The sequence below is a fragment of the Manacus vitellinus genome, unplaced genomic scaffold, assembly GCF_001715985.3.
Source record: "Manacus vitellinus isolate BGI_N305 unplaced genomic scaffold, ASM171598v3 scaffold_10_pilon, whole genome shotgun sequence".
In the NCBI taxonomy this organism is placed as follows: domain Eukaryota; kingdom Metazoa; phylum Chordata; class Aves; order Passeriformes; family Pipridae; genus Manacus; species Manacus vitellinus.
The window spans coordinates 3,048,884-3,061,342 of record NW_021938838.1 but is presented as its reverse complement, the minus strand read 5'-3'; the positions used below and the strand labels follow the sequence as shown (position 1 = coordinate 3,061,342).

General features: G+C 57.4%; 1 protein-coding gene across 2 annotated transcripts; it reads left to right on the top strand.

Moving 5' to 3' along the window:
• The first annotated feature begins 567 nt into the window (after positions 1-567).
• Positions 568-9,534, top strand: ZNF319 (zinc finger protein 319). 2 transcript variants are annotated; one of them, XM_018083097.2, is made up of 2 exons: positions 568-766; positions 2,227-9,534. In XM_018083097.2, exon 2 carries the CDS (start codon positions 2,594-2,596, stop codon positions 4,253-4,255), a length of 1,662 nt encoding a protein of 553 aa, XP_017938586.1. In that variant the 5' UTR covers positions 568-766; positions 2,227-2,593; the 3' UTR covers positions 4,256-9,534. The 2 variants fall into 2 exon arrangements, with proteins under 2 accessions (XP_017938586.1, XP_017938582.1); XM_018083093.2 differs by having other exon boundaries at positions 614-776.
• Positions 9,535-12,459: the final 2,925 nt, after the last annotated feature.

Sequence of the window (12,459 nt, the reverse complement as noted above, 5' to 3'; positions counted from 1 at the left end):
CCTCGTCCTCCTCGGAGCTGCTTTACCCCACGAGCCCCCCGCTCATGCCGCCGGGACCCGCCTGACCCCCCGCCTCCCGTGGGGCGGGGGCGCAGTTGCCGGCGCGGCCCGCAGGGGCAGCACCGCCGCCGCCGCCACCGCCTCCTCCGCCGCCGCCGCGGCCGCCCCGGCCCGGCCCGCTTCCGCTCCCGCCCGCCGCTCCCTTCCCTCCCTCCCTCCCTCCCTCCCGCTCCCGCCCCCACGCCAGCGCGGGGCTCAGGGCGCAGCGCGCAGGCGCGGCCCCGCCGCCGGCGAGGCCTCCCTCCCGCCGCAAGTGAGCGGCCCGGCCGCCGCCGCCCTTTGTGTTGCGCGCCTCGCCCGGGCGGGGGGCGCCCCGGGCGGCAGGGACCCCCCCGACCCCACACGGACCCGACCGCGGGGCCTCCCGCGCGGCGGCGGCGAAGGCCTCGGGGCGCTGTCCCCGCGCTGCCGGCGGGGACCGCCCGATGGGGAGCGGCGCGGCGGCCGGGCCGGCCTGCCGCGGGCTGCGGCGGCGGCGTGCTGGTGGCCTGCGAGCTCCTCGGCCGCCCCCGCGCCCCGCGGCCCTGAGGCGGCCCGGGCCCGGCGGGAGCGGGCCGGGCCATGCCGAGCAAGGCCGCCTCGCCAGTTTGAAAGTACCTCTGCGCTCCCGACCGCGCTCCCTAAATGGTTGTCGCTTCCCACCTCCCACGGAGAGATGAGTTAGGCTGGAGCTGGCGCCGACGCGGGTCCCCGCGCAGAGCCCTCGGTAAGCCAAGGTTGGTATCGCTCTGCCCCGCGGGGAGAACGCGCTTCCCCCCCGGCGGGCCGGGATGCGGCGCCGGTGGGTTCCTCCTGCCGCGGTTCGCGGTGCCGGGGAAAGGTGGGGCCCGGGCTGTGCTGAAGTTTGGTGCCCCGCCGAGCTCGGGACCCTGCGAGCCTCCCTTCGTGCCGGCGGTCAAGGTGAGCTCTCTAGGAGAAGGAGGGGGTCCTGCGCGCCAGCAGGGCTGCGATGGGGCCTTTGGGCATTTTACTGGCGTAACTGTGCTGGAGGACAAAGTAGCGCAGTGTCCCCTTAGGCAGAGGCGGGTCCAGCACTGCCCAAGCTGTGGGGCACGATCCAGCCTCAGCTGAGCGCCGGAGGAGGTGGGGATGCTGGGAATTGAGGTTCTCTGGTGCTCTTTATTGCTTAGTTTTAAACATAAACTGGAAGACCAAGGATTTCCTTGCCCTGAGGGCACGTGGTTTGACACACACCTGGGTGTGCTCTTGTGGGGTTGGGGGCTCGAGGCCCAGGCGTGTTACCTGCTTGCCAGGGCCTGCACCTTCCTTCTCTCTTGAGCTGTGTTGACACTGCTGCTGTCTGCTGCTCGCTGGTGGGTTTTACTCTTCTCTAAGTTGATGCCAAGTTTTACTGGACATCTCTAGAAAGACTGGAACTTTTTAGTGTGCACAGTCCTGGTGATGCTGTGTAGCAAGGCCAGGCAGCAGCTCTGGCGTAGGTTGTTTGGCTTTAGGGTACTTTTATTCCGTGGTTTGGTAGGAGGTTCAGCCGAGCCATTGTTTTAACTCTTCTTTTATCTTCACAGAGTGATCCCTGTGGGTTCTGTGTTCTGTCTGTGGCTAAGATAACATTGAGGGCAAACCGTCTCTTGAGCTCTCTGGCTCTTCCCAGTCTACAAGCGCTGCCCAGAGAGGGGGAAATGTCTTGCATAGGTCCCTTGGGTGATGAGCCTGATATCCAAGCTGCGGGAGGAGCAGAACTGCTTCACAAGGCAGTTTCAGCTGGGGTGGGATCAGGTTGGGATTTGCCTTGACACCTGTAAAATCTAACTCAGTAGCTTCTTAATTGCACGGCATTTGGTGCACAGCCTGTGCAGAGAGTTCTCAGGCAGTGCCCCAGCAGCACTGGGAGATCCAGTGACCCACAGCCTACGGGGTAAGGCTGAGCTGACCAGGCCCTGGGCAGTTTTGCTGCCTCTCCTGAGGGCACAATACCCTGGCTGCAGCCAAGCAGAGCCCAGCCCTTTCCAGGCTGAGCACACCTTGTCCCAGGCCCTTCGCAGAGCAGCGAAGGGGACTCTGGTTCTGGTTAGCTCCCTCACACTGCCTTCCTGGTAACTTTGCAGGGACACAGGAGAGTTTTCAAAGAGAGCCGTGGGGAGAGGTTGATAGAGAATTACCCCTCTTTCCTCCAAGACCTGACATGAGCTGTCTTCTTTCTTGCAGAGAGAGCTGCTCCCTGGGCTGCTTCCTGTGCCCTTCCCAAATGTGAGCACATCGCAGCCAGCACGGAGAAGGGCCTTCTCTTGTTTTCAAGGCACTTACCTCTGCCTCCCGTTCTTTTGTCCAAAAAAAGAAAAAGCCAAACCAAATCAGTCCACAAAGAACTTGTGCTGATCTAAGGAGGAGGCTCTGGAGTCACTTCTTTTCTTCCCAAGATCCTTGCTGTGTGCTGGAGTTTCTGCCCTCAACTTCAGGGGATCAGCTACGGGGAATCAGGATCTTGGAATCTTTTGATTTTGGTTTTACTTGAACCCTTTCAACCGGGAAGCTGAAGCTATCACTGCTAAAATCCCGTTTTTTTTTCCCAAGCATGTCAGAAAGCTGGCAGCAGCAGCAGCAGCAACCACAGCAGCCGCCGCCACCGCAGCAGCACCACGCTGGGGCAGCCGCCCTCCCAGAGCACTCCATCCCACCCAGCACTGCTGACAACCCCTTGGGCTGCGCCGTCTACGGCATCCTGCTCCAGCCAGACCCCGGACTGCAGCACCACCAGCACGCCCCCATCCAGGCTGGAGACCCCTCCCACAAATGTGGTGTGTGTGGCCATGACCTCACTCACCTCTCCAACCCCCATGAGCACCAGTGCTTGCCAGGCCATGACCGCTCTTTCCAGTGTACCCAGTGCCTGAAGATCTTCCACCAAGCCACCGACCTCCTCGAACATCAGTGCATCCAGGTGGAGCAGAAGCCTTTTGTGTGCGGCGTCTGCAAGATGGGCTTCTCCCTCCTCACCTCGCTGGCGCAGCACCACAACGTCCACAACGGCAACGCCATGAAGTGCTCTATCTGTGAGAAGACCTACAAGCCTCCTGAGGTAGAGCATTCACAGCCTCTCGACCCCTCGGAGAAGCCCTACAGCTGCTCCATCTGCCAGAAAACCTTCAAGCACCTCTCGGAGCTGTCCCGGCACGAGCGCATCCACACGGGCGAGAAGCCGTACAAGTGCACGCTGTGCGACAAGAGCTTCAGCCAGTCGTCCCACCTGGTGCACCACAAACGGACGCACAGCTCGGAGCGGCCCTACAAGTGCACGGTGTGCGAGAAGAGCTTCAAGCACCGCTCCCACCTGGTGCGCCACATGTACGCTCACTCGGGGGAGCACCTCTTCAAGTGCAACGTCTGCGAGCTGCACTTCAAGGAGTCCTCGGAGCTGCTGCAGCACCCCTGCACGCCCAGCGGCGAGCGGCCCTTCCGCTGCGGGGAGTGCCAGAAGGCCTTCAAGCGCCCCTCGGACCTGCGGCAGCACGAGCGCACGCACAGCGAGGAGAGGCCCTTCAAGTGCGACCTCTGCCAGATGAGCTTCAAGCAGCAGTACGCGCTCATGCGCCACCGCCGCACGCACAAGGCCGAGGAGCCCTTCAAGTGCAACCTGTGCGAGAAGGGCTTCGTGCAGCCCTCGCACTTAGTGTACCACCAGCACGTGCACGGCATAGAAAACCTCTTCAAGTGCAACGTGTGCCAGAAGGGCTTCAACCAGTCCTCGGAACTGCTGCGGCACAAGTGCGTGCAGAACGCGGAGCGGCCCTTCAAGTGCGCGGTGTGCAACAAGTCCTACAAGCGGGCCTCGGCTCTGCAGAAGCACCAGCTGGCCCACTGCGCCGAGAAGCCCCTCAAGTGCACGCTCTGCGAGAGACGTTTCTTCTCCTCCTCGGAGTTCGTGCAGCACCGCTGCGACCCGGCCCGCGAGAAGCCCCTCAAGTGCCCCGACTGTGAAAAGCGGTTCAAGTACGCCTCGGACCTGCAGCGCCACCGGCGCGTGCACACGGGCGAGAAGCCCTACAAGTGCTCCTCCTGCGAGAAGGCCTTCAAGCAGCGCGAGCACCTCAACAAGCACCACAGCGTGCACGCCCGGGAGCAGCAGTACAAGTGCATGTGGTGCGGGGAACGGTTCCTGGACTTGGGCCTGCTGCAGGAGCACAGCGTGCAGCACACGGCCGAGGGCGCCTACCAGGTGGCTGCTTGCTTGCCATGAGCCTCCCGCCCCACAGCAGCTTTCAGCTTGCATGGGACGCTCCCGGGCCTCGGCCTCCCCTTCCCTCTCCTCGGTTGTGGACAACCTCCAGGGAGTGTGGGGGAAAGGGGAGGTACGGGGTGTGGGCAGGTAAACTTTCCTCTGTGGTTGATATGCCACCTGTTTTGAATTGGCAACAGACCGACGTGAACATCGTGAAGGGGTGGAAAGGAAAGGAGGGAGGTGGAGAGAGGAAACTGCCTGTAGGTGCCTGGTGTTCCCTGGACTGTAGTTCACGCTGTACCTGCAGTTCCAATGCTGGGAGCTCAGATGCCTGCTACAGGCACCAGCCCCTTGTGTGCAGCCTTTTTCCCCTGCCCTGCCTGGCGGGGTTGGTGGGGAGGGCTGGGTGACTCTCCTCCTGGAGAGGGCTTAGGAGCAAGGCAGAGTCAGCCCTCCCTTCTCCTGAGGTGTGCTGCTGGGCATGGAAGTAGCAGGTTTCAGCTGCTGGGATCTCCCACCTTCCTTGGTCCAAGCTCAGCTGAGGGCACCATTTCAGAGCGTTAGTGTTGATTGACTGCCCCAACCTCCCCTGCTCTCCCTCCTTCTAGAGTGTTGAAAGGGAAAAGCCATGGGGCTGCACAGCTCCAAAAAGCACTTTGGCATTGCTGCTTTTGCAGTCGCTGGCTGTCACACTCTGCAAGGGTTCTGAGGGACCCTGTGGGTCCCCCCAGTCCCTGTCAGCTGCATGGGAAACTGTAGCAAGTGCTGCACTGCTACCAGAGAGCATGGCAAGGAGCACCAGAACAGGCTGCCCAGGGAGGTCATGGATTCTCCCTCTCTGGAGGCATCCCTGTGTAATCTGGTTTAGGCGACCCTACCTTGGCAGGTGGGTTGGACTAGATGATCTCCAGAGGTCCCTTCCAACCCTAAAAATTCTATAATTCTGTGAGAGCATCCATGCCCTGCTCCTAACCAAGAGCCTGGCATTTAAGAGCTGCTTCCTGAGGGATCTAGCTCTCCTGCCCAGACTTGCCCCCAGGGCCCCTGAGCACCCCTTGGGCTGTTAGTGGTACCTCCAGGGGGGTCAGGCAAAGGGCTGTCCCAGCAGCTCCAACACTAATGGGTGAGATGAACACTACTAATAACCTACAGCTGCAGAGGTGTTGCCATCACCAACAATAACCCACGGCGTGTGCTGGGGCCTTGGTGTCCGGTTTGCTGGGGGAACCAGAGCAAGGCAGGAGAATCCTTCCTGGCCTGCAGGCCTGGCTCCACAGGGAGGGCAAGGTTACCAGTGGGTAAAAGAGGAGTGTATTTTTTCCCATCTCCCAGGAGTCCTGTTTTACCCCTTTACTCTTTCTTTACCTCTTCTGTATTTTCCAGGTTTTGCACACTTCTTGTAAACATCACTTAAAAATAAATCTCCCCTAGCAAGGTTGATGCAGCCTCAGGTGTTTTCCTCTGCAGGAATTTTCTGGCTTCTCGTGACTGAGAGATCCATTACATGCCAGTTAGATGCCTTGAAGGCTGAAGATGTGCTTACTAAGTTGCCCACCAGCCTTCCCCTCTCCATCTTTGGAGATACTAAGATGTTAAGTATCCATCTGTGGAGATACTCAAGCCCTGACTGGATGTGGTCCTGAACAACCTGCTGTAGCTGACCCTGTGCAAGCAGGGAGTTGGACCTGATGATCTTCAGAAGTCCCAGCCAGCCTCAGCTCTTCTGTGATCTTGGCTGGTGCTTGTGTGAGGTGATGAGCTGCAAGTGAACAGCAGCCAGTAAGTTGCCCATGTGCTGCACGAGTGACTAGGATGAGTTTAATAAATGCCCATGGCAAGTGTGGACAGGTTAACCTTGCAGAGGGTTGGACTGGACCTGCATCAGTGGTGGGGGACACTCATATGAAAGGTGGAGAAAGGTTTTAGTTTCCATTTCCAGCATGGTGAGGGGAAAAGGGGTGCGTTTTCAGGGACTGGGACAGTGCAGTGACAGGTCAGACCCTGGGGCTGAGTCTTCTTTGTGTGCAGCTTTAAGGAGGTTAAAGCAGACTTTGCTCTCTGCTGCCCAAGGAAGAAAGACTGATGGTGGTTATTTTACTTCATGCTGCCTCAAAGATGTAGAACTTCTACCAAGTTTTCCATCTGTGTTTCTTTTTCCTCTTTTTTTTTTTGTTTTGCCTTTTTTTTTTTTAAAGCAGTTTGTTAAAATTCATTAAAAATACTGTGTAGTTTAACTTGACATCATACTGGATCTTTTTTTTTAAAAAAAAGATGTGATAACTTGGATTTCTGAAGAGCTCTTTGGTTCTAGGTAGCTGTTTTTTGCTGTTTAATATGTAGTAAGTTCAGTGTATGCTTTACTGTAGGAGTAAAAGGAAGTCCAAACCAAGGAAGGCTAATCCTGTCTTTGCAGAAGGGTTTGGTGGTCAGGGAGGTTGTGAGTGTGGGACCAGATGGGGAGTGTGGCACCCACCTGAACCTGCTTCTTGGACAGAGGAGGATGGTGGTGGGCCCCAGACACAGCTCCACACCATGTGCTGGCCACAGAGCTGTCAGATCCTGTCCCCTTGGTATCAGCTGGGCTTAGGGACTGTTGGGGAGTGTTTCCCTTTGTAGTGAGCAACTGGGAAAGCCCTGGATGTCCCAGTGAGGAGCTCTGGCTCTGCTTAGGACATGGCAACAGCCAAGCAGTGTCCTGGCCAGAGAGACTGATCAGGACTGTGTGCCTAGGGCCCTGTACCTCAGAAAAAGGGGATGCTGTGGAGAGCTTGGTAGGGATGAGCCCGGGTCCAGATCTTCAGCCAGTACCTGTGAGTAGGTGCCTCCCGGTTCAAAAACATCTTAGTGCGGTATTAGAACATCATTATTAGGTCTGGCTGTGAGCCCATGGTGACTCAGTCTCTCTATCCTGTTTGCTGCCCTGCAACAACCCAAATCCAGTAGAAGCCCATGGAGGCTTCAGCTGCCAGACCTTAGTGCTGGGGGCTGGAGGATCTCTGTGGAGCCAGTGGCTGAGCGGCCAACCAGGAGCACTCGGGTGTGTTTTTATAGGAGCATTTTCTAGTTGGAAGCAGCAGTGTTGTGTACAGGTGGGCTGGGGGAGCAGGTTGATCTCCGTTGCTGTGCCTTTAGGTCATATTTTGTACCATGAGGCGAGAGGTGATGGAAGTAGCAGGAGGCACATGAGTGTCAGGAGCACAGTGCTTTGTGGGGAGGCAGGGGCTGGCCTGGGAGCCGATGTCCCTGGGGCATTACACTGCAAAGGGCTCTCTGCTAACTGCTGGTGTTTCCCTTTCAAACCAAAGAGCAGTTGTGGCCAGAGCCTCTTGGGAGTAAAACATGTTTCTACTCTGTACCTGTGCTGCACTTCCTTTCTGACATTTATTTCAGGCGACTTTCAGGCTTCTTCGCGCTGCCTCCGCTTGGCCTCTCACATCCCTCACACCCAGGAGGGCTGCTGTGCTGGAGCTGATGTTGCATCAGCCCTGTGGCAAGTGCTCGTGCTTGGCTTCCAGACCTGGTTGCCAGACCCCCTGAGGATGCTCTGTAGGGCTGGACAGTGGGTGGTCCCTCCCGAAGGGTGGTTCTCCTAGTAGGCAGCCTGAGCATAGGGTGCTGCTGAGGAGGCAGCAGGGAGGGTTAGGCTGGGCAGAGGTGATGTGGATGTTGTCCAGGACATAAATCCTTCTCTCTAGGGCTGCTGTCTTCCTGAGTCCAGGAAGAAGGTAGTCTGTGACCTGGGCTTTTTTTCTGATCTTCACTTCCCCTTATCCTACCTACAGTCTTTAGCCGTGTCTCAGCCCCATCTGCTCCACATCTATTTTGCTTATACTTTTAAAAGACCTTCTCAGCTCCTTTTCCCTTTGTTCAGTTCTTTAATTATAAACAGTGTTTTGTTTTTCATCCCTTTTTACATTTTGCTTGTGAAGTCTCTTCCTTCATTCCCACCCCCCCCCTCAGCCCCAAATTCCTCTCTAAGGCTGAGGCTGGATCCAGGTGATACCAAACCACTGATGGTGAGGTCATGTGTTTGGGACCTGAATCTTGATGGAATCCAGTGGGTGCCTCTGGTCCTCCTCCACACGAGGTCATCCATCTGGCTGGGCATGGGCAGTGCCTGTGGCCTGGCAGTTTGGCTCAGCCGGATCTTGTCCGTGGTACAGCTGGCTCTGGTGAGCAAGTCTAAGCCAGGACCAGGAGCCAGAACAGAGCTGTAGGAAATGGGCACTGGGGGTGAGAGCAGCCATTTCCCTGGTGGGTCCCTTTGCCAGCTCTTCAAGGCTGGTGATTCAGTCAGTGAAGGACTGTCAGACGTTCCAGGGCAGAAGTCATGGCAGTAGGGTGGGCTTGGACTCCTCAGTTAGTTCCCCTGGGAGTGCCTGTGGAGCATCTGTGTGCATCAAGCAGGTGGCTGAGCTGAGTTCACTGTGGCATGGACACCCCTGGGACCATGGGTATGCCCAGGTGGCCCTGCCAGTGCTCCAGCAAGCAGACACCATCCCTGTGATCTGGATGGGGAGATGTGCACACTCTGGTCTTGGGGCCCACCTGCTGGAGTGGGGGACGAAGGGGAAGGTGTCCTCTGACAGAGTTTTGGGACCATCTCTGGGTGCTCAAGCCAGCCCTTGCAGGGGGGAGAGCAGGGTAGAGAGCACTTTCTACACTTCCCTTGGGTATTTGCCATTAAGTCCAGGCTGCAGCCGAAGCCTGGCTATTAATAACAGGCAAAACCCCTTGTTATTCTTCAGTCTGACTCTCTCTGTTGGGTGGTGAGTTCACCTGCGGGAAGGTTCCTGCACACACAGGTGAGATGCCAAGATGCAATAAGGGCAGGCCAAGGCTTGGGGCTGGCAGCTCCCCCCGGGCCAGGAGAGCTTCTCCCCAGCTGCCAGGCCTCCTCCACTGCCCTGCTGCTTTCTGGACGTGAAGATGCTGCTCTCACAGCATGCCTGGGATGCTCAGTGAGGAGAGCAGGACCACAGGTGGGAGCTGGACCGCGGGCTTGTCTGTGAATGCCTCCGAGCCGTGGATCTGAGGGACGTCATGGCCAGTGAGGTTCTCAGGCTCCTCCTAATCTTCACTCATGACTCCAGCAGAGTTCCTGGGGCTGTGGGAAGTTGCAGCCAAGGTTGATGAGGTTTGTGTGGCTTGCAGTGCCTTTAACACTGCTCTCCATGTGTTTCTAAGATGATACTCCATGTATGTGTGTGTATATATATTGTATTAACACATCCCGCTCTTCTGTGTGAGTGTCAAATGGTTTTGCTTTACTAATAAATTTATAGTTATTTATACCTTCCTGTGGGTGTGTAAGATTTCTGGAGTGGAGGCCATGTGCCAAGTACCACCTCCCCGTCTGTCTTTGTGCTCTCTCTGGCTCTGCTTGATTTTTTTTTTTCTTTTTTTCACGTTTTCTCTCTTTTCCCTGAACTTTTTTGAGGGAGAAGTGACGGTTCATCTTCCTGGTAACCAAAAGTCAAGATGCAGGATATGGGTAGGCTCCCAGGCAAGCAGAGTGTGCAGTTGCCCCTTGATAGAGGTGGAGTGCTCCCTCCCCAGGGTAAAACTCCTCCCTGGGAGCCTTTGGACAGAAGCAGGAGTCTCGGTCTGCCAGAGAGGAGCAACTGTTCAAGAGGCAGAAGCTGATGCCTGTTGTGCTCTGAGCACCCCAGCCCCACACACAACTGTTTGAGCTTTCCCAGAGGTTTGTTTTGCACCCCCAATCCTGTGATAGCAAGAGAAGAATCTGCTACTTGCAGACAACATAACTTGCTCCATCCCGCACCCAGGCCAGGTGAGATGTATGAGATGTGTCTCTGAGTCACTGAAAAAATGCTTCTATGCAACAGTTTCCTTGACTGTGAATCAAAGCTGCAGAAGTGCTGGGGCCAGGCAGGATGGGTACTTGTTGCCCACCAGGCTGGAGACACCCATGGAGCCAGGGAAGGAGGAATTTGGTCAAGGGGCTCCAGCACTGCTCCAGGCAGCTCTACCCAAAGACAGGAGCTGGGGCTGGATGTCAAGCAGAGAAGCCTTGCTGGTTCCTGCCTTCCAGGGTGTGGCTGAGATTAGGGGCAGTGGGAAAGGCTGGCAGTTGAGCAGGACTGGAGGTAAACGGATCAAGCAGCAATTGGCAGGCTCAGCAAGGGGAGGCTTAGCTCAACTCAGCACAGATTTGCTGCCTCCTGCCTTGGATCCTCTGGGGCTGGGGCAGAGCTGTGGGTGGAGCACCCTCAGCACATCACCCTCATCACACCACCTTGTGTCACCCCGCGGGGTTTCAGCAGCTCCACTGCTGCTCTTCTGCACGTTCCTGCACCCCCCTGCGCCTGGGCGAGACGACTCCCTGCCCTGCAGCGCTGCCGGTGAGTGCCTGGGATAGCTTTGGTGGCTCCAGGGATTTTGAGGATGCTCAAACCTTCTTCGTTTGGGGGTTTTCTTTGCATTATCTTGCACCAAAACCAGGCTGGCTGCTGGGAGCCGGGGCGCTCGGGACAGCTGGGTGCCTGTAATCCCATTTGCAGGCAGCGCAGGGCTAATCCCCGCAGAGCCCTGAGCGGATTGAGGCGGGTTTGGGGGGGTCAGTGGCGAGCTGAGGTGGCCAAGGGAGCCCACGCATCCCGGGGTGGCTTCCCAGGGAGGTGGTGGCGAGTCTGCGGGGGTAAGTGGCAGCGATGGAGGTGAGGGATGTGGCTGGGGCTTTTGCAGGACCACCTCTGCACATCACAGGGGGGGTTGGTGCTCCGAGACAGAGCTGGAGGATGAGCTGTGTCGGGGGAGCGAGCAGGTCCGTGGGGAGTGATGTTGCAAAGGCAGTGGAGCTGGGTAATATGGAGGGTTTGATGGGCTGCTGGAGGGGCGGGAAAGGCCACGGTGGTCCCCGCTCCAAATGAGAACAGTGGGTCTGCACCCCACTTGCTTTTGGAGATAAGACAGGCCCTTAGCTCGCTGGAACAAGCCCCATGGAGCTGCCACAACAGGTGGTGGCACTGGTAAGTACCTGCAGCGCAGGGGGATGCATGAAACTGCCAGCTCTTCCGTGCCATTGCGGGCAAATCCTGGCTACTTATTCCTATTTCTTCCAGCAGCTAGTTTTTTGGGCCCCCACAGATGTTTCTGCCCCTTTCTTGTTCAGATGTGTCAGAGGAATGGCCTCTGCCCTCCACTTTCCTTCCCAGACCAAGGACAGGCTTATGCTCTAGGCTTTTACAGCTTCACAAGCTTACCTCGAGGGAGGAGGGGATCCTGACTGTCAGGGGGGCTCGCTGAAGCCCTGGGGGGCTTTCTCTGGATTGTTTGGGCTCAGTGCTGTGCACTGACCCTGTGCTTCCTTGGGACCTGTGCCAAAGCATGGGTGGAAATGCCTCTGCTGTGTGGGGCTGCCGGGTTTTCCTTCCTGCTCCTGGGGCATTCGCGTCTCCTTAATCCTTTATAACCAGTGGCTGGTAAAAGGCAATTTAATTGGTTTCTGGTTGTCTGGTTTTACAGCCACACTATCTAGTTTTGGGGATGTGGGGTTGTCTGGGAGAGCTGACCCTGTCTATGGTGTGCTGGGGGCTGGAGGTGCTGCTTCAGCTGCATCCAAACCCGGCTTCTTGACTTCCCAAGGTGTGGGCGAGCAAAGGGCTGAGGACACACATCACCCTTCCTGAGAACCTTGGCCTGTTTAGATTTAAGGAGCCAGGGTTTGGACAGCCCCCTACGAGCCATGTTGAGGGAACTGAAGGTGTCCTGTACACCTAAAGGCTGCATTAATGCAAAGAGCCCAGCGCTGAGCCGCTTCCAGCCTGTACCTGCTGCGTGTGGGGCTGGGGTCATGTGTGTACCTGGGATTGAAAGTCCCATGCTGTGTCCCAGCTGGGCTGGAAGGAGCTCAGGGATCTGCTTTCTTTTGCCCTTTGCAGGCATCATCTGCGAGCAGCAGCATAGGGACTGCCCGAGGTGCTCCCGGGCCCCTCATTGGGCAGTGTGGGGTGTCCTTGAAGGGGCATTTTGGGCAGAGCACGGCTCTTTGGAAGGGCAGCAGCAGAAGACACTCCCAGGTTGAGCAGTGCCACGTTTCCCAAGCAGAACACCGAAACGGAAGGACACCAAGGACCTCTTTGGGCTGCTCTGGAGACAGCGTGAGCAGCTGGTGTACCCGGTATTCCCTGGGGGGCTGCACCCCTGCTGCTGGCCTCTTGTAGGCTGGAGACCCCTCCTCACTGCCCGCAGGCAGCGGG